The sequence below is a fragment of the Zea mays genome, chromosome 3 (assembly GCF_902167145.1).
Source record: "Zea mays cultivar B73 chromosome 3, Zm-B73-REFERENCE-NAM-5.0, whole genome shotgun sequence".
Classification (NCBI taxonomy): Eukaryota; Viridiplantae; Streptophyta; class Magnoliopsida; order Poales; family Poaceae; genus Zea; species Zea mays.
The window spans coordinates 177,679,263-177,699,330 of record NC_050098.1 but is presented as its reverse complement, the minus strand read 5'-3'; the positions used below and the strand labels follow the sequence as shown (position 1 = coordinate 177,699,330).

General features: G+C 48.3%; 2 protein-coding genes across 2 annotated transcripts; one reads left to right on the top strand and one right to left on the bottom strand.

Annotated features, from left to right (window-relative positions):
• The first annotated feature begins 3,776 nt into the window (after positions 1-3,776).
• LOC100192790 (uncharacterized) lies at positions 3,777-6,177 on the top strand. The gene is made up of 3 exons (NM_001137983.1): positions 3,777-4,084; positions 4,208-4,587; positions 5,521-6,177. Exons 1-3 carry the CDS (start codon positions 3,908-3,910, stop codon positions 5,966-5,968), a joined length of 1,005 nt encoding a protein of 334 aa, NP_001131455.1. The 5' UTR covers positions 3,777-3,907; the 3' UTR covers positions 5,969-6,177.
• An 864-nt stretch (positions 6,178-7,041) lies between these two features.
• Positions 7,042-8,905, bottom strand: LOC100276489 (Core-2/I-branching beta-16-N-acetylglucosaminyltransferase family protein). The gene is made up of 2 exons (NM_001365355.1): positions 7,963-8,905; positions 7,042-7,832 (listed from the first exon to the last, which is right to left on the bottom strand). Exons 1-2 carry the CDS (start codon positions 8,611-8,613, stop codon positions 7,191-7,193), a joined length of 1,293 nt encoding a protein of 430 aa, NP_001352284.1. The 5' UTR covers positions 8,614-8,905; the 3' UTR covers positions 7,042-7,190.
• Between the last annotated feature and the right edge of the window lie 11,163 nt (positions 8,906-20,068).

The window sequence follows — 20,068 nt, the reverse complement described above, 5'->3', positions numbered from 1 at the left end:
CGCGAGAGGATTGGATTCCTTGGGCCAAATTCGGGGATCCATCGGCTCTGGAAACGTGAAATTAGCGGCGCCCAATTGCCGACGCATCCGGTTTTCTTATGGCACGTGTTCGTGGGGCGTGCCGCGTGGGCAGCCTAGTAGGCGTACGCTCGAGAGGCATGATTTTTACGGATCTGGCTTTGGCGCGTGGATGTGTCCAGGGGACTCTACGACGAAGGTCGCAACGTGTTTCTTCATTTTATGCTCCCGGTCGATCGCAGGCTCGCAGATCCAAAGCCAGCCGCGCTACGTCCAAGTGCCACTCCATTGTTGCCCAGATCCAAAGCCAGCCGCGCCGCGCCGCGGTACTGCGTACGTCGAGTACACGTGGGCACAGGCCACAGGTGGCCATGGCCAGCAGCAGCAGGTGCCTTCGCTTCTGCTACCTGGCGACCTTCTCAGTCACTCCGCACATGCGCGAGGGGCGGGCGGCGTGCTTGCAACAAGGAAGAATCCAAGGAGAGAGAGAGCAGCCCACTTGGCCTTGTGTAACTTTGCGAAGAAATATGGACCATCTCAGTGCGTGCGCGCGGGTCTGCGTCAATGCCGTGGCGGAAAATGGGATATCGTGCCTCCTGGGTAATCCGAAAAATTAACCAGGCCTTAGTTGTTTCGGATGCGTTCTGTTTGGTGCACTCCATGGTGTCTGGCATGAAAACTATCTTCTCTTGCACAACCACATAAGGGCATGTATAGTGTTCGCCTCGATTTTCGGAACGAATTTACTTAGTTTTGTTGGAATAACATCATTTCCCAGCTTTCAAGAAAAAAATTCGCACTTTGGTGGTGAAAGATCTAGACCCTTAGTTGAGTTTTGGTAATTAATGATAACACTTATGGACCAACCTTTCTTTTTGAGTGTGTGTGAAAGAAAATACTTTAGGCACTGTTTAAATGTACTAGAGCTAATATTTAGATGTTAAAACTAGATGGAGATATCCAAATAGTCTATATAATAGTTCAACTTAGTCTATCTAACTACTAGTTGCACCCTCAACTACTCATTAGTTCATTAGTTAGTTCAACCTAACTAAAATCAGCTAATAGTTAGCCAACTAATTCCATTAGCAATTTTTAGCCAGCTACCTATTAGCTCTAGTGCATTCGAACAACCTCTTAGTTTACAAGATGGGGGGCATTGACATGTATTTGATTGCTAGAATGTTGGAAAACCCAAATCAAACAAAGCAAGAAGAAGACCAAAGCAAGTCTTGGCTAGGAAGGACCATATGCAATGCAATGCAAAGACGAAGGGTAAGCTAGACACCTTCAAGTCAAGATACACTTTTTGTATCAGTGAAGTGTCAATAAAGGGTCTAGCGCTAATAGACCGAGATAGTGCTGGGAATTAGGTCGGACTATACCAGGACGACCCGAGCCCATCATGCTTTGGACCAAACAGGCTCAGGTCAAGAAGGTCTAAAAACATTTGGACCGTGTCGTGCCAGACCAAAGAGTAGAAACGGTGGCCTAGCCCGACCCTAAAGCACGTTGGGCCTTCATCGAGCCGTGACGACCCAATCCCGATTCACATAATTGAACCACATAAATTTTAGATATTACAACACATAGTACATAGGTTACTAAATTAAAGAAATTAAACACTGCATGCTTCATTGGGTCAAGCCAGGCTTAAGCCCGGTCCATGAGTGCGAGCCATGCGGTGGCACGGCATGTCGGAAATTAAAGCCCAACCAACCTGCCTTTGGGTCGTGCTAGCCCGACCTATAGAACTTTTGTGCTGTGTCGTGCTTTGGGCTCCTGATTTTGGGCCGCGCTCGTTCTAGCCCATGTTCCCATAACTAGACCGATACAATGGTGAAGAGTAAGCTAGGGGCTTGAGACACGACAAAACGTGGAGGTGGTGGAGTATGAGTGGATAGATTGATGCGGATGGACCAAGGTAAGGGTGACGAGCAAGTGACGCTAAGATCAATAAAGTCTATTTTATGGTTTGAGTGATCCACATCAACTTATGAGAATTTGGATGTGTGCTTATGACAAAGCTATGAACATAAGGTGTTTCATTTTATCGGCTAGATAGTCCAATTTAGAATATATGGTTGTAGTAATAAGAGGGGCAACCATGAATTGCATCACGCTTATCTAGTGCCACTTGTGAGTTCTAACATTGCGTTACGCTTGGTGGTGAGTGGCGGAAAAGCTAAGGCCTTTGTGATTTTTGCTAAAAGGTAGCTGACGGTGAGTTAAATTATCGTCTTGTGGGAGGTCATCACTTAGTGTTGGATGTGTTTTGGAAAAGGTTTTGTGTATGTTGATACTAACTTTGGAAACCCTTCGTTTTGGTTTACACTAGTGGACCAAAGTGGAGAAGGTATTGCGTTAGGCATGTAGCCTTTTGGGGTAGCAGTGAATAGATTGACAAAGTCACCATAGATATCATCACTCACTCCTATGAACATATGTGCATACAACATACCATATGAGCACCTTTGAAAGATTAGATCGATAAATTCCAAGAGATTGACGAAGTTACACTTACTATGTCAACCTACCAATATAAGCACCTCCAAAATATTAGCCTAACATGTATCAAAATATTAATGAAACTATTACATCCATTTGCTATTGATAGTCACATCATTCTTTAGTTCCGGTACTACATTGATAAAAAAATGGTTACGCGTACGTGACATGCCAAAGAGTTAAATTATACTCCCCCCGTCCCAAATTAAAAATTCATTTTAGATAATTAATAGATTCATAGAACACTTGATGTATGTGTTTTTATATGTGTCTAGATTCATCATCCTCCATTTGAACATAAATATAAAAAGTAAGAGACAGAACGAATACTATTTTAGAACATATGGAGTAATGAATATATTCGAACAAGAAAAACAAATGAGTTGAGCTATGTGCAATTGGCATGTATCTATTATATGCAACAATCTAAAATGACATTTGTATCTATATTAAGAAATTTGCGTAGAAATTATAACACAACAATTGCAAGAAATTATATATATTTGTAGCCACAAGAAAATAAAATTGGATATCTACTCTATTAGCCGCAGAAGGTTAAGGTGGTATCTACATCTTTTCATAAATACAGGCACAATAACTAGATAGATAATATAGTATCACAAGAAGAAAAAATAAATTATATATGTAACTATATTATTATTATATCTATTACACGAAAGGGCATACAATTATTTATATATATTGAGAAACATAGACACACTAATTGAGCATATCTAATAGTATAACACAATAGACTACAAAAAAGAGGGCTTATCAAATAGTTCTTGTATTAAGAAACAAAGGAAGGAAAATAAAAGGACACGTATAGCATAAACAATAGGCACGAGAAATTGGAACGATATCTATAGCTATAAATAAATAAGTATCAAATGTCTTTTACCGGCAGCTGCGTGTTTTTTTTTAAGATTTTAACATCTCGGACTGTAGCGAGCTAGTGCGAAACGCAAAGCAACAAATCTCACACCGTCACACGATCACGTCCTTGCCCCTCTGAGTCCTTGTCCATGTCCGTTGCCAACAATTCACCCTCATGACCTCTATGGCCCCACACGTACGACCACTAGTAGTACTAGGCGTACGGAGTACCTCTATTTCACGATGGCATCCATCCACAATTGCAGTAATCCCTCTCTCCGTCCCTCCCAATGTTACTCCATCTCTCTATTTTTAAAGCCGGTTCCACTCCTCCTCCCTCGCTCACTCTCAGTTTCCGCTGTCACCCCCTCTCCCTCTGTTCGCCACTTTATACCGCCCGCCCACCACTCCCCGTTTCTCTCTGCTTCATCCTTCGCTTTCCCCTGCGCCAGGCCCGCCCCGCCCCGCCCCTCCAGAACGACATCCTGCTTCCCCGCCCCCTCCGATGGGGAACCCGCCGGAGCTGTACCACAAGATCCTCAACATCCCCAAGGACACCTCGCCGCACGAAATCCGCGCCGCGTACAAGAACCTCGTCAAGAAGTGGCACCCCGACAAGCACCCGCCGTCGTCCAGGCCGGAGGCCGAGGCGCGCTTCAAGGCCATCAGCGAGGCCTACGAGGTGAGCGACGAGACGGCGTCACCCACCCTGCCGTGCCGTGCCGTGCGCGCGTCCCTGATTAATTGTGCATTGCGTCTCGGCGTCCTGCCGTGTCCTCACGACTCCGTCCCTTCCCTCGCGCAGGCGCTCCTGGACCAGCAGGAGAACAGGGGCGTGTTCGAGCTGTGCAACGACGGCCGGGCGGGTGAGAGGACGCGCGGCGCCTTCGGCGGCGCCGGCGGCGGCGGTGGCGGAGGCCTCGGCGCCGGCGTCGGGGCGCGCATGGAGAGGACGCGCAGCGACGGGTTCTGCACGAGGAGCGCGCCCGGCACACCGGCGAGGGAGTTCAAGAAGGTGTACAGCTCCGGCGACCCCGGCGGGCGCCGCGCCTTCGCCGAGTTCTCCAGCTCCATCGTGCGCAAGGCGCCGCCGCTGGAGCGCAAGCTCGAGTGCACCCTCGAGGAGCTCTGCCGCGGCTGCAAGAAGGAGGTCAGCTTCACCCGCGACGTCGTCACCAAGAACGGGTATCTGCTCATCTGCGCTGTTTTGCTCTGCCTAACTGAACAAGGTTGACGCGAAACCTTGCTAGAAATGAAGAAATCCGGTGAGCTATCGCTTGTCGGTAGATTATTATTATTTTTGTTTCCAAGACAACGAACGGAGCGGAGAATTTTAATCGAGGAAGGGCTTTGTGTGCCGACGTGGGTTCAGATTTTAACAGTGAATCAATCGATGCTTGGAAAACTAAACTCGAGGTTAGGCAAGAATTCAGAACCGGCTCTGATGGCGACAGACATTCCACTCGGTGTAGTGGTTGTGGCACCCCCCCCCCCCCCCCCAATTCGCCGCACTGTTCGGTAGCTCCTGATGAACAGTGCACCATCACAATCAGTTTCTGTTTTTTTTCTTCTTCTTTTCAACAACAAGGTCATGGCGCGAGCACTTGTGTTGTGTTTTTACAGTGGGGGGGGAGGGGGGGGGGGGGGGGGGTCGGGTCACTGCTTTTGTACCACCACCTTGCATTTGCCAGTGGAATATTTAGCTACCTTTGCAACGTCATAGTAGGCCGTAGACGTGAAGCCTTTTTACACCAGTGGGCTTTGGTGCGAGACTCCTTTTCCCCCCCCTGCAGGTATCTATGCTATTCTTGCAAGATTATCCTACCTAACACAAGGTCACGATAACAATGTTTCCCAACGTGGTTAGTATAGTACAGCTAGCTTGGGATCCTATCTCCACTACATAATCCTAACACAAGGCCCAAGATGCTTCTTTCGCCACATATGCGTTTTAGTACACGCGTTTTGGATGTATTCATATTTGTTTCCTTTTTTTTACACGTGAGGGTGACAGTGACTCCTGAGCAAGAGCATCCCTCCCTTCCTCCTTGTTCCTATGGAGGGAGACTAATCGCAACTAGCCTAATGGCTCGAAGTACGTGCTTTTTGTTTGTGCAGGTCAACCGTGAAGAAGGAGGTGACACAGACGGTGGTGGTGAAGCCAGGGTGGAGGAAAGGGAAGCAGGTGGTGCTGGAAGGCATGGGGGACGAGCGGCCGGGGTGCCTGCCCGGCGACGCCATCCTCACGGTGTCCGAGAAGAGGCACCCGGCGTTCAAGCGGGTGGGCGACGACCTGGTGCTCAAGGCGGAGGTGCCGCTGGTGGGCGCGCTCACCGGCTGGTCCTTCTCGTTCCGCCTCCTCGGCGGCAGGAAGGTGAGCTGCTCGTTCCAGGACGAGGTCGTCCGCCCCGGCTACGAGAAGGTGATCGCCGGCGAGGGCATGCCGGTCCCCGGGCAGAAGGGCGCGCGCGGCGACCTGAGGGTCAAGTTGGACGTCGTCTTCCCCAAGGAGCTCACCCCCGAGCAGCGCGCCGGCCTCGCCGAGATCCTCAGAGGGTCCTGCTGATCCATCGGCCCCAGTTCCAAGCGTATCAAGTTTTCTTGGCCGTGTCCGTGTGTTAAATTTTAATATGTATACTCATAGCGCGTGTGATGAGTATATAAGTACATAAAGAGAGAGGGGAGGGGGCGTCGTTGTACATACAGGTCGTTTATATATTATATATGTAAGGATAAAAAGAAATATGAAACGTGAGCCAAAGCCAAGCCTTGTGTAGCTGTATCGCGGCATGAGCTCGTGGCATGAGCTGGACGTGTTTGTTCTGATGGCAAATCAGATCTTCTCGCCCCGCGCTTTTGTTTCTCTGTCCCGTCAGACCTGCCGTCTGGTGTGTCTGGTCTGGTTAGCCATCTCGAAAAATGCGCTTGCCTTTACCAAATCCAAATGCCACCTTCACCTGCTGGCTGGCAGCAGCTTGGCAGGAAGCTGGTGCAGTGCAGATGCGAGGTTGTCCGATGGATCACCTGCCTGCAGATCCAGATGTTTTCGCCTAGTGTGCATGACGGACCTTTGCCTAATCCCTTCCTTGGCCGACGCCGCTTTGTGTGTTTTCCTTTTGTGCTAATCACAGGTTCTGCTTTTGGTACCTCAAGTGGTTCAGCAGGAGGAGGATTACCCGCGCGAGTCGAGGTCCATCGCAGCAGCACAGCACCTACCACCGCTGCCTGCGTCTGCGTGCGCTGATGGGCCATGCGTGGCCTCCTGGGCCAGCGGGCCAGGCCTGCCGAAACCGGATTACCTGGACCACGCCACGCACAAACGACCTGGAGCCCGCCCGCGTACTCGAGTGCAAAGTGCGGGAATTGAATGCAATGATCTCTCAGTTGTTGGATCCGCGAAGCGGAGGAGCTGGAAGTAGTTGGTGTTCGGGCCCCCGCTGTTCGTTGATGAGGAAGCACAACCAAAATCGACCCTGTTGCGCTGGTGGTTGGTTCCATGCCAATTGGTGGCATTTGGTACTAGGCTGCAAAGCAACTTGGTGCGAGTGGGCTCTGCTGCCTCGGCCTGCCTGCAGCACCAACGCCATACGGGCGACCAGATTATCATGTGCAACAGCAGGTCCGTCCATCCAGCAAATTCAGCAGGAAGTACGTTTGTAACTGCATTGCACTGATGGATAACGTGTGATTAACTAATTAATTAGTCCGAACAAGTTACAGACTCATGTCCTGTGTGTGTCCGTCCACGCCTCGAGGTCCAAAAACAAAAAATAAAATAAAAATACAAGTCAGTAGTGCATGACCGCCGCCGACATGTTGAGCAGCGGCGCCAGCGCGTCGGGCGAGAACTTCCGCGCGAACAGGTAGCAGGTGGACGTCAGTCGCGAGTTGTACGCGCAGGGCTCCGCGCTGGTCCGGATGCTCCGGACCAGCTCCGGCGTGGCGTCCCCCGCGCCGTACGTCACCGGGTGGGAGGTCCCCGCGGGCCACTCCACGCGCGTGACGGTGCGGTTCGAGTTGCGCGCGCCGTGCCGCAGGCTCACGTACGTCTGCACGTAGTGCTCGTCGGGGTAGCACGACGGCGTGCAGTGCCGCCGGAACAGCGGGTAGTACCTGGTGTCCGCCAGCACGCTCGCGGCGAGGTCGCGGCTGAGCTCCAGCCACTGGGACCCCTTCCGCCACTCCCGCAGCGTGATGTCCGGCGCCATGCGCCGGCTGTACCGGCTCCGGCACCCCCTGTCGTCCCGGTAGTAGGCCTCCACGAAGCTGTGGCGCGACCCCACGAGGTAGTCGTACACCGTCGTGAAGTTGTGCACCGGTATGCAGCTCTCGGAGAGGAGGACGAACCGCTCGTTCGAGAAGTCCAGCAGCGCGTTCGCTAGAAGCCGCCTCTCGGCGTCCACCAGCGTCACGGAGCCCCACGACGTTTTCTGAAAATTAAACAGCCGGCAGGACAGACGTACAGCTGATCAGACGTACGAAGCGAGAGTCCTCGGACACGTTGACAGAGCAAGTAGTACTCATCATGCATGCAGCATATGTGCGACGACAATCACTAACCTGGCTGGGGATCTGCCTGCCGTAGAACGGCGAGTCCGCGGACACGTTGATCGCCACCCCGGGCGGCGCGTGGACGTAGACGGAGAAGCGCTCCTCGTGCCCAGCGCCGCGGAAGAAGCGCTCCCAGAGCGGCGCCAGCGGCAGGACGCCGCGGCCGGCCAGGAACATGAAGGCCACCTTGGGCACGCGCTCGAACGGGTACCTGGCGGCGGCCGTAGGCACCAGCGTGGCGCGCCAGAACAGCTCCCTGTCCGTCATGTCGTGCATGAGGCGCGTCGGGGCCACGAACTCTTCGAAGTCGGGGTTGGGCTCGGGCCGGCAGCAGATGCCGCCGCCGCCGCCGCCATGGAACCCGGTGCTCCTCGGGTCGACGCTTTCCTGCTGGGACCGGCGGACCCCGGCAGACACCCACAGGCCGGCGACGACGCCGAGCGCGAAGATCACGAGGACCGCCACCACCTTGGCGAGGCCGGTGATGGGCTCGTTCCTCGTGAGCATCACTTTGAAATCGTCGAGCGCGCCCTTCATGCCCTTGTCGTGGACGAACGCAACAAGCGCGTACGTCTGTCCGTAGTTGTACGACGACGAGTTGCAGTTGCTAAACGGCAAACACGGCTGCAACTGCATGCAGCTGGGCCTGGGCGGTGACATGGCCGCGATGCATGGCTTGCAGAGATCGGCCAACGCGTACGATACCAGGATGAACGAGCACTCCAGTCCAGCCTACAGTTTCTGATTCTCCAACTTCACGAGGAAGGCATGGACAAACGGCAAAGTCGAGGCATTCAGTTATGATCAGGTCCAGGGAACGTAGGAATATAGGAATAAAACAAGCCGGGAAGAAAGAGATCGAAGGAGAGATCGAGGAAAAGGAGACGAATCCAGCGCATGCCTGAGCCCAGAAACACGCTGTCGTAAAAGTACCAAAACATGGATGCAACGGCGATGGATTTTATGATAGGCGTGAAAGATATGAGGTTGATAGATAGCGTTTCTTGCCTTCTTGGGAACATCGACCTCGATCAGGTGTGTGTACCGAAGCTGTCCGACAACTCAGAGATGGAAGTTAATCTCTACGACCGGCGTGGCCAGATGGGATTGTGAATTTCGAAGATTTGTAGTCGCAATCCACAAACCAAAAGAACTTTCGTCATTAGCTAGCGTATTCTCAAAAATAAAGGAGTCCATACCACACACTGCATGTTCTAGATTCCAAACACTTTCATCCATCCAATTTTAAGATTTATGGCTTAGGCAGTTAGGCTAGATATAATCTTGCGACATAAGTTCAAGTGATATGGTCGGTTTGTAGTGTCTCTTCTATTTAGCATGTTTGGATTCTCCGGTCTAAAGTTCAGTTGGCTATAGTTGGAGATTTAAAATTTTAAACCACCTAGCTCTCCTGTGTGGTCTAAAGTTTGAAAGGCTATATGGTTATTGGCATGTTTTGCACATTTGCTACTTGATGAAAAAGAAGCTTATCTCAGAAGATAGTGAAAAACAACTTCTGCTTGTTGGCTGTCTTTAATTCATTCTATAAAGCTGCTGAACTGATAAGTTGCTGCAGAAATTGTCTATTTGGTATAACTTCTGCTTAAATATGTGAAGAAGCTGAAAATAAGTTGTATCTAGTATCTATCTAGTTGACATATTTGGATTCTCTGGTCTAAAATTTAGTTGCCTAAAGTCGATTTAAAATTTAGACTACTTTAGCTCACTTGTGTGGTCTAGTTTTTTTGAGGGTTTAGCTAACTTTAAACAATACTTTAGATCTACTGTTTGGAGCCACAAAAGCTGAAATAATCTAAAGCTTATACCATGGGATCCAAATATAATCTTAAAAATATGTGATGTATCATCTTATATGGTGTATTATCCACCAACTTAGATGGAACTCTATTTAATGTAAACGTAGCGGTTTATAGAGCATTTACTCAGAAGGATAATGAAGGATAAGCTTGACTCATTATTGACCAAACCACGTCCAACAATTTGTCCACTCGAAGACCCCATTCCATTGAGGCGTACGAGGTGGAGTCAACTTTGAAACAATTTCACATTGTTTTAGATGATCGTAGAACTCGTGGATCAAATATTCACATCCATGATCTGATTGTAGAAACTTAATAGTTTTATCCAATTGATTTTGTAACTCATATTAAAATTCTTTGAACCGTTCAAACAATTTAGACTTGTGCCTCATTAAGTAGACATATCCATATGGGTAAAAGTGACGAAGTACTGAAAACCACTTATGGCTACTGAACTCATTGATCCATGGTGAAAGGGAAATGTGCTATATGACATTTCTAGCTTGGTTTTGGTGATTAATGACCAACACAACCCTGAGTACTAACTAGTTTGTTAAGTGTGTACTTGCAGGTTCATAAGTAGAATTTTGTGGAATCCAACTCAATTTGTAGCTCAAATAGAGACAAAATAGGGCAAAACTTGGATGAGATGGTCTATAACTAGTTCACAAGTTTGGATAAGTTCTATCTGTCCTTAGGAATGTTTTTGAGCGCCTGAAAGGGAAATGTGCCCTTGGACCATTTCTATAATGTTTTGGTGATTAAATGTCCAACACGTTTGATTAAGTTCTTATGTGCCAAATAAAATGAGAAGTACAAATCAAGGCACAAGGTATGTTTCTAGACTTATCTGCGGCTAAAATTCACCGGACTGTCTGGTGGTGCACCGGACTGTCCAGTGAGCCAACGGTCGCCAGCGCCAACAGTCGGCCGCGCAATCTTCACGCGACACGTGTTCGCGCTAACGGTCGGCTGGGCGCACCGGACTGTCCAGTGTGCCAACCGATCCCCAGGGTCAACGGTCGGCTGCTCTCCGTATGGAAAGAAATCAAGCAGCGGACATGAACAGTAGTTGTCCGGTGGTGCACCGGACTGTCCAGTGCACCACTCGACAGAAGGCAAGATTGGCCTTCCAAGTTGGTCTCCAACGGCTCCTAACTGCCTTGGGGCTATAAAAGGGACCCCTAGGCGCATGGAGGAGCAACCCAAGTGAAAGTCGCCTAGAGGGGGGGGGGGGTAATAGGCGGAATCTGAAAATTATAAACTTAAGCACACACTACAAGCCGGGGTTAGCGTTAGAAATAAAATCGAGCCCGAAAGAGAGGGCGAAAACAAATCACAAGTAAATGAAGAGAGTGGCACAGTGATTTGTTTTTACCGAGGTTCGGTTTTTGCAAACCTACTCCCCGTTGAGGTGGTCACAAAGACCGGGTCTCTTTCAACCCTTTCCCTCTCTCAAACGGTCACCTAGACTGAGTGAGCTTTTCTCCTTAATCAACGGGTCACTTAGACCCCTCATAAGGACCACCACAACTTGGTGTCTCTTGCGTTGATTATAAGTGTCTTGAGAACAAGAAAGAGGAAGAAAAAAAGCGATCCAAGCGCAAGAGCTCAAAAGAACACGACAAAACTCTCTCTTCTAGTCACTAATTGCTTTGAGTGGAATTGAGACTTGGAGAGATTTTGATTCAATCTTTTTGTGTCTTGTATTGAATGCACTAGCTCTTGTATTGAATGTGTTGGCTGAAAACTTGGATGCCTTGAAGTGTGGTGGTTGGGGGTATTTATAGCCCCACCCACCAAAATGGCCGCTGGGGAGGCTGTCTGTCGACGGGTGCACCGGACAGTCCGGTGCGCCACCGGACACTATCCGGTGTGCCAGCCACATCACTCAACTGTTAGGGTTCGACCGTTGGAGCTTCTGACAATTGGGCCACCGGACAGTCTGGTGGTGCACCGGACAGTCACTGTTCACTGTCAGGTGCGCCTTCCGTTGTAATGGGGTTTGTAATCTCTCTCCTTGGAATGGGGTTTGTAATCTCTCCCCTTCCGTTGCTTGAGGATTTGACAGAAGCTCTTGATGATGAGCGCCATCTCTTCATTGTCGAGCTTGGAGGCATCGATGGGAAGCCTACTTGACGTAGACTCTTCCTTCTTCTCCATCGCTTTGAAGGCGACGGGTTGCACCTCGGGTGTGGAGGTGGCGCCTCGCTCGATGATTTGTTTGGAGCCTTTGATCATCAACTCAAAGCTCACAAACTTTCCTATAACCTCCTCGGGAGACATTAGATTGTATCTAGGATCACCACGAATTAATTGAACTTGTGTAGGATTAAGAAAAACAAGTGATCTTAGAATAACCTTGACCATTTCATGGTCATCCTATTTTGTGCTCTCGAGGTTGCGCACTTGGTTCACCAAGGTCTTGAGCCAGTTGTACATGGCTTGTGGCTCCTCTCCTTGGTTGAGTATGAACCGACCGAGCTCCCCCTCGATCGTTTCTATCTTGGTGATCTTGGTCACCTCGTCTCCTTCGTGCACGGTCTTTAGTACGTCCCAAATCTCTTTAGCACTTTTCAACCCTTGCACCTTATTATACTCCTCTCGACTTAGAGAGGTGAGGAGTATAGTAGTTGCTTGGGAATTAAAGTGTAGGATTTGGGCGACTTCGTCCGCATCATAATCTTCATCCCCTACGAAAGGTACATATACTCCAAATTCAACAATGTCCCATATGCTTGTGTGGAGTGAGGTTAGGTGATACTTCATCATTTCACTCCACCTACTATAATCTTCACCATCAAAAACTGGTGGTTTGCCTAATGGGACGGAAAGTAAAGGAGTATGTTTAGAAATGCGAGGGTAGCGTAGGGGGATCTTACTAAACTTCTTGCGCTCATGGCGCTTAGAAGTGACGGACGGCGTGTCGAAGCCGGAGGTGGATGGCGATGAAGAGTCGGTCTCGTAGTAGACCACCTTCTTCATCTTCTTCTTCTTGTCGCTGCTCCGATGCGACTTGGTGTGTGAAGGGGATCCCTTCCCCTTGTTGCCGGACTCTCCCGATGGAGTCTTCCCGTGGCTTGTGGCGGGCTTCTCACCGGTCACAACCTCCTTCTTGGCGTGACCTCCCGACATTACTTCAAGCGGTTAAGCTCTAATGAAGTACCGACTCTGATACCAATTGAAAGTCGCCTAGAGGGGGTGTGAATAGGCGGAATCTGAAAATTATAAACTTAAGCACACACTACAAGCCGGGGTTAGCGTTAGAAATAAAATCGAGTCCGAAAGAGAGGGCGAAAACAAATCATAAGTAAATGAAGAGAGTGGCACGGTGATTTGTTTTACTGAGGTTCGGTTCTTGCAAACCTACCCCCCGTTGAGGTGGTCACAAAGACTGGGTCTCTTTCAACCCTTTCCCTGTCTCAAACGGTCACCTAGACCAAGTGAGCTTTTCTCCTTAATCAACGGGTCACTTAGACCCCTCACAAGGACCACCACAACTTGGTGTCTCTTGCGTTGATTACAAGTGTCTTGAGAACAAGAAAGAGGAAGAAGAAAAGCGATCCAAGCGCAAGAGCTCAAAAGAACACGACAAAACTCTCTCTTCTAGTCACTAATTGCTTTGAGTGGAATTGGGACTTGGAGAGATTTTGATTCAATCTTTTTGTGTCTTGTATTGAATACACTAGCTCTTGTATTGAATGTGTTGGCTGAAAACTTGGATGCCTTGAAGTGTGGTGGTTGGGGGGGTATTTATAGCCCCACCCACCAAAATGGCCGTTGGGGAGGCTGTCTGTCGATGGATGCACCGGACAGTCCGGTGCGGCACCGAACACTGTCTGGTGCGCCAGCCACGTCACCCAACCGTTAGGGTTCGATCGTTGGAGCTTCTGACAACTGGGCCACCGGACAGTCCGGTGGTGCACCGGACAGTCACTGTTTAATGTCCAGTGCGCCTTCTGGCGCTGCTCTGACTTCTGCGCGCGCTGTCCGCGCACTATTCACTTTTGTAGACGACCGTTGGCGTTGTTAGCCGTTGCTCCGCTTGGCACACCGGATAGTCTGGTGCTACACCGGACAGTCCGGTGAATTATAGCGGAGGGCTCTCCCAGAAACCCGAAGCTGAGGACTTCAGAGTGAATCTCCCTGGTGCACCGGACACAGTCCGGTGCGCCAGACCAGGGCAACCTTCGGTTGATTTTGCTCCTTTCTATTTGAAGCCTTTCTTGGACTTTTTATTGGTTTGTGCTGAACCTTTAGCACCTGTAGAACTTTGAGAGCACCTGGAGGGGGGGGGGGGGGTGAATAGGTGTCCTGTGAAACTTGAAACTTAAGCCACAAAAACTTGGTTAATCGTTAGTACAATAATGCCAAGTGGCTAGAGAGGAGTCTCAACAAAACACAATAACCACAAGAGATCAATCACAGAGATGGCACAGTGGTTTATCCCGTGGTTTGGCCAAGACCAACGCTTGCCTACTCCACGTTGTGGCGTCCCAACGGACGAGGGTTGCAATAAACCCCTCTCAAGCGGTCCAAAGACCAACTTGAATACCATGGTGTTTTGCCTTGCTTTTCTATATCCCGTTCGCGAGGAATCTCCACAACTTGGAGTCTCTCGCCCTTACACTTGAAGTTCACAAAGAAGCACAGAGTAAGGGAGGGATGAGCAACGCACACAAGACACAAAATCACAGTGACAACACGCACACAAGTCGCAACAAGAGCTCGCAACACAACCCGACGAGTTCACAACTCAAATAGAGCTCTAGATGCTATCACGAAGAAACAAATGTGTGGAATCGAAGTCTTGGTGCTTAGGAATGCTTTGAGTATGCTTGGTATTTGCCTCCATGCGCCTAGGGGTCCCTTTTATAGCCCCAAGGCAGCTAGGAGCCGTTGAGAGCATTCCAGGAAGGCTGATCTTGCCTTCTGTCGCCTGGCGCACCGGACAGTCCGGTGCACCACCGAACACTGTTCGGTGCGGATATCCTTCCTTATTTGGCGAAGCCGACCGTTGGAGTTTGAGAGCCGTTGGCGCACCGGACACTGTCCGGTGCACACCAGACAGTCCGGTGCCCCAATGTGACTGTTGGCTCGACCACGCGTCACGCGCGGAATCCTCAGCCGACCGTTGCCCCAGCTGACCGTTGCCCCGGCTGACCGTTGGCTCACCGGACAGTCCGATGCACACCGGACAGTCCGGTGAATTTTAGCCGTACGCCGTTAATCATCTCCCGAGAGCAACGAGTTTGCCTGTGAACGGCTCACCGGATAGTCCGGTGCACCACCGGACAGTCCGGTGAATTATAGCTGTACACCACAGTCGAAGTCCCGAGAGCAGCAAGTTCGCCAGAGTCAGCCTGGCGCACCGGACAGTCCGGTGCACCCAGACTGAGCAGACTTTGGCTGAACAAAGCCATCTCTTCTCTAACTTGATTTTTCCTGTTTCCAACACTAAGACACAATACATTAGTCCATAAAACAATGTACTAAGTCTAGAAACATACCTTTTGACATGATTTGCACTTTGTCCACCACTTTGCATAGATTAACACAAAAGCACTTGTGTTGGCACTCAGTCACCAAAATACTTAGAAATGGCCCAAGGGCACATTTCCCTTTCAATCTCCCCCTTTTTGGTGATTTATGCCAACACAACATAAAGCAACTAGAACAAGTGCAATATCAATGCAAATGAAAACTCAATATAGTTTTGATTCATATTTGGCATATATGGATCACTCTTTGCCACCACTTGGTTTGTTTTTGCAAATCAAACTCAATTTCCTATCTCTAAGTCAAATTCACTTGCAGAGACATAAAGAGAGGTATTCCAAAAGAAGTTGATCAAGGATTTCAAAAACTCCCCCTTTTTCCCATAATCAACACTTCTCCCCACAAGAGGCCAACTTTTGACAAAAGAGACAATAAAAGAGTTTTGACAAACCAAAAGCTCTATTCTACTATTTTCAAAATTTCTCAAGTGGTAGCTGATCCATTTATTGCTTTGGCCTTTATTTTTCCCCCTTTGGCATCAAGCACCAAAACGAGATCAATCTTGGCCCTTTAACCCCATTGCCTCACCAAAATCTTCAAATAAGAATACAAAGGCAATAGGTGTACATGAGATGAACTTGGAATAAGTTACCCTCTCATCGGAGTGTAGTGGAAGTCTTTCATGGTCCAAGTCCACCTTTTCCCTTTCAAACCTCCTTTGAGACTAAATCAAGCAAACTCAAGCACACGGTTAGTCTCAAAGGGTCAAGTTGTAACATAACTCCCCCTAAATATGTGCATCACTTGCAAAAGGACTTGTGAGGTCCGGGGAGTGATTGTACAACTTGAGCACCACAAGGAAGCAACGAAATGCATAAGGAACATGATCAAGACATAAACACATGTATGCTATAAATCAATCCAAGTTCCACGAATCTAAGACATTTAGCTCACTACGCAGCCTGCAAAAGGTCTTCTCATCTAAAGGCTTGGTAAAGATATCGGCTAGCTGGTTCTCGGTGCTAACATAAAACACTTCGATATCTCCCTTTTGCTGGTGGTCTCTCAAAAAGTGATGCCAGATGTCAATGTGCTTTGTGCGGTTGTGCTCAACAGGATTTTCCGCTATTCGGATAGCACACTCATTATCACATAGGAGTGGGACTTTGCTCAGATTGTAGCCAAAGTCCCGGAGGGTTTGCCTCATCCAAAGTAGTTGCGCGCAACACTGTCCTACAACAACGTACTCGGCCTCAGCGGTGGATAGGGCAACAGAAGTTTGTTTCTTAGAGTTCCACGACACCAGGGACCTTCCTAAGAATTGGCACGTCCCCGATGTACTCTTCCTATCGACCTTACATCCAGCATAGTCGGAGTCTGAATATCCAATTAAGTCAAAGTTAGACCCCTTTGGATACCAGATCCCGAAGCAAGGCGTAGCGACTAAATATCTAAGAATTCGCTTCACGGCCACCAAGTGACACTCCCTTGGATCGGATTGAAATCTAGCACACATGCATACGCTAAGCATAATATCCGGTCTACTAGCACATAAATAAAGCAAAGAACCTATCATTGACCGGTATGCCTTTTGATCAACAGACTTACCTCCTTTGTTGAGGTCGGTGTGTCCGGTAGTTCCCATCGGCGTCTTTGCGGGCTTGGCGTCCTTCATCCCAAACTGCTTTAGCAAGTCTTGCGTGTACTTCGTTTGGGAGATGAAGGTGCCGTCCTTAAGTTGCTTCACTTGGAACCCAAGGAAGTAGTTCAACTCGCCCATCATCGACATCTCGAATTTCTGCGTCATCACCCTGCTAAACTCTTCACAAGACTTTTGATTAGTAGAACCAAATATTATGTCATCGACATAAATTTGGCACACAAAAAGATCACCATCGCAAGTCTTAGTAAAAAGAGTTGGATCGACTTTCCCAACCTTGAAAGCATTAAAAAGTCTCTAAGGCATTCATACCATGCTCTTGGGGCTTGCTTAAGTCCATAGAGTGCCTTAGAGAGCTTACACACGTGGTCAGGGTACCATTCATCCTTGAAGCTAGGGGTTGCTCCACGTACACCTCCTCCTTGATCGGCCTGTTGAGGAAAGCGCTCTTCACATCCATTTGGAACAACCTGAAAGAATGGTGAGCGGCATATGCTAGCAAGATACGAATGGATTCTAGCCTAGCCACAGGAGCAAAAGTCTCCTCAAAGTCCAAACCTGCGACTTGGGCATAACCTTTTGCCACAAGTCGAGCTTTGTTCCTCGTCACCACCCCGTGCTCGTCCTGTTTGTTGCGGAACACCCACTTGGTTCCCACAACGTTTTGCTTGGGACGAGGCACCAGTGTCCAAACTTCATTACGCTTGAAGTTGTTGAGCTCTTCCTGCATGGCCAACACCCAGTCCGGATCTAGCAAGGCCTCTTCCACCTTCCTCCTATGCTTAGATAGGCGACGGGTCCGAAGAGGTCCATATGAAGCATCTCCAAGGGTCTTGATGTGGTCATCACATTTTTGGTGTGATGAGAGCTTCCCACCTGTTTTCCTGCTTGACAAGCTGCACAAGGTCTATCTTTTTCGAAATGCACATTAGTTAGACCTATCACGTGTTCTCCCTTTAGAAGCTTGTGGAGGTTCTTCATCCCCACATGTGCTAAGCGGCGATGCCACAGCCAGCCCATGCAAGTCTTAGCAATTAAGCATGCATCTAGACCGGCCTCTTCTTTTGCAAAATCAACCAAATAAAGTTTGCCATCTAGTACACCCTTAAAAGCTAGTGAACCATCACACCTTCTAAAGACAGACACATCTACATTTGTGAATAGACAATTATATCCCATATTGCATAATTGACTAACAGATAACAAATTATATCCAAGAGACTCAACTAAAAACACATTAGATATAGAGTGCTCGGATGAAATAGCAATTTTACCTAACCCTTTTACCTTGCCTTGGTTCCCATCACCGAATATTATTGAATCTTGGGGATCCTTGTTCTTGACGTAGGAAGAGAACATCCTCTTTTCCCCCGTCATGTGGTTTGTGCATCCGCTGTCGATAATCCAGCTTGTACCCCCGGATGCATAAACCTGCAAGGCAAATTTAGGCTTGGGTCTTAGGTACCCAACTCTTGTTGGGTCCTACAAGGTTAGTGACAATGGTCTTAGGGACCCAAATGCAAGTTTTGTCTCCCTTACATTTGGCCCCTAACTTCCTAGCAATTACCTTCTTGTCCTTTCTACAAATAGCAAAGGAAGCATTGCAAGCATAATAAATTGTAGAAGGTTCATTCATTACTTTCCTAGGAGCATGAACAATATTCTTTCTAGGCACATGATAAATAACATTTCTCCTAGACATATCTCTACCATGCATATAGGAAGAACTAGAAGCAAACATGGCATGAGAATCAAAAGCATTACAACTCCTATTCCTAGACTGTCTCCTATCATGGTACATAAAAGCATGGTTCTTTTTAGCACTACTAGCCATAGGGGCCTTCCCTTTCTCCTTGGCGGAGATGGGAGCCTTATGGCTTGTTAAGTCCTTGGCTTCCCTCTTGAAGCCAAGTCCATCCTTAATTGAGGGGTGTCTACCAATCGTGTAGGCATCCCTTGCAAATTTTAGCTTGTCAAATTCATTCTTGCTAGTCTTAAGTTGGGCATTAAGACTAGCCACTTCATCATTTAATTTAGAAATGCAAACTAGGTGTTCACTACAAGCATCAATGTCAAAATCTTTACACCTATTGCAAATCATAACATGTTCTACACAAGAGTTAGATTTACTTGCTACTTCTAGTTTAGCATTTAAATTATCATTAACACCTTTTAAAGTAGAAATGGTTTCATGACAAGTAGATAGTTCACTAGAAAGCATTTCATTTCTTTTAATTTCTAAAGCAAGGGATTTTTGAGCCTCTACAAACTTATCATGTTCTTCATACAAAAGATCCTCTTGCTTTTCTAATAATTTATTCTTATCATTTAAAGCATCAATCAATTCATTGATTTTATCAATTTTATTTCTATCTAAACCTTTAAATAAACTAGAATAGTCTATTTCATCGTCATCACTAGACTCCTCATCACTTGAAGAAGTATAAGTGGTATTCCGAGTGCATACCTTCTTCTCCTTCGCCATGAGGCACATGTGATGCTCGTTTGGGAAGAGGGATGACTTGTTGAAGGCGGTGGCGGCGAGTCCTTCATTGTCGGAGTCGAAAGAGGAGCAATCCGAATCCCACTCCTTTCTGATATGTGCCTCGCCCTTGGCCTTCTTGTAATTCTTCTTCTTCTCCCTTTTGTTCCCTTTTTCCTGGTCACTTTCATTATCGGGACAATTAGCAATATCTTACCACATTTGAAGCATGAGCGCTTCCCCTTTGTCTTGGCCTTGCTTGGTTGTCCCTTGCGACCCTTTAGCGCCGTCTTGAAGCGCTTGATGATGAGGGCCATCTCTTCATCATTGAGCCCGGCAGCCTCAACTTGCGCCACCTTGCTAGGTAGCGCCTCCTTGCTCCTCGTTGCCTTGAGAGCAATGGATTGAGGCTCATGGATTGGACCGTTCAACGCGTCGTCCACGTATCTCGCCTCCTTGATCATCATTCGCCCGCTAACGAACTTCCCAAGAACTTCTTCGGGCGACATCTTGGTGTACCTAGGATTTTCACGAATATTGTTCACCAGATGTGGATCAAGTATAGTAAAGGACCTTAGCATTAGGCGGACGATGTCGTGGTCCGTCCATCGCGTGCTTCCGTAGCTCCTTATTTTGTTGATAAGGGTCTTGAGC

Excerpts from the sequence above, each read along its gene's own strand:
- LOC100276489 (NM_001365355.1), bottom strand. The coding sequence starts at position 8,613 with ATGTCACCGCCCAGGCCCAGCTGCATGCAGTTGCAGCCGTGTTTGCCG. Across the intron at positions 7,833-7,962 it reads GCAGGCAGATCCCCAGCCAG|AAAACGTCGTGGGGCTCCGT; the intron begins GTTAGTGATTGT and ends TTTAATTTTCAG.
- LOC100192790 (NM_001137983.1), top strand. The coding sequence starts at position 3,908 with ATGGGGAACCCGCCGGAGCTGTACCACAAGATCCTCAACATCCCCAAG. Across the intron at positions 4,085-4,207 it reads CCATCAGCGAGGCCTACGAG|GCGCTCCTGGACCAGCAGGA; the intron begins GTGAGCGACGAG and ends TCCCTCGCGCAG. Across the intron at positions 4,588-5,520 it reads GACGTCGTCACCAAGAACGG|GTCAACCGTGAAGAAGGAGG; the intron begins GTATCTGCTCAT and ends TTGTTTGTGCAG.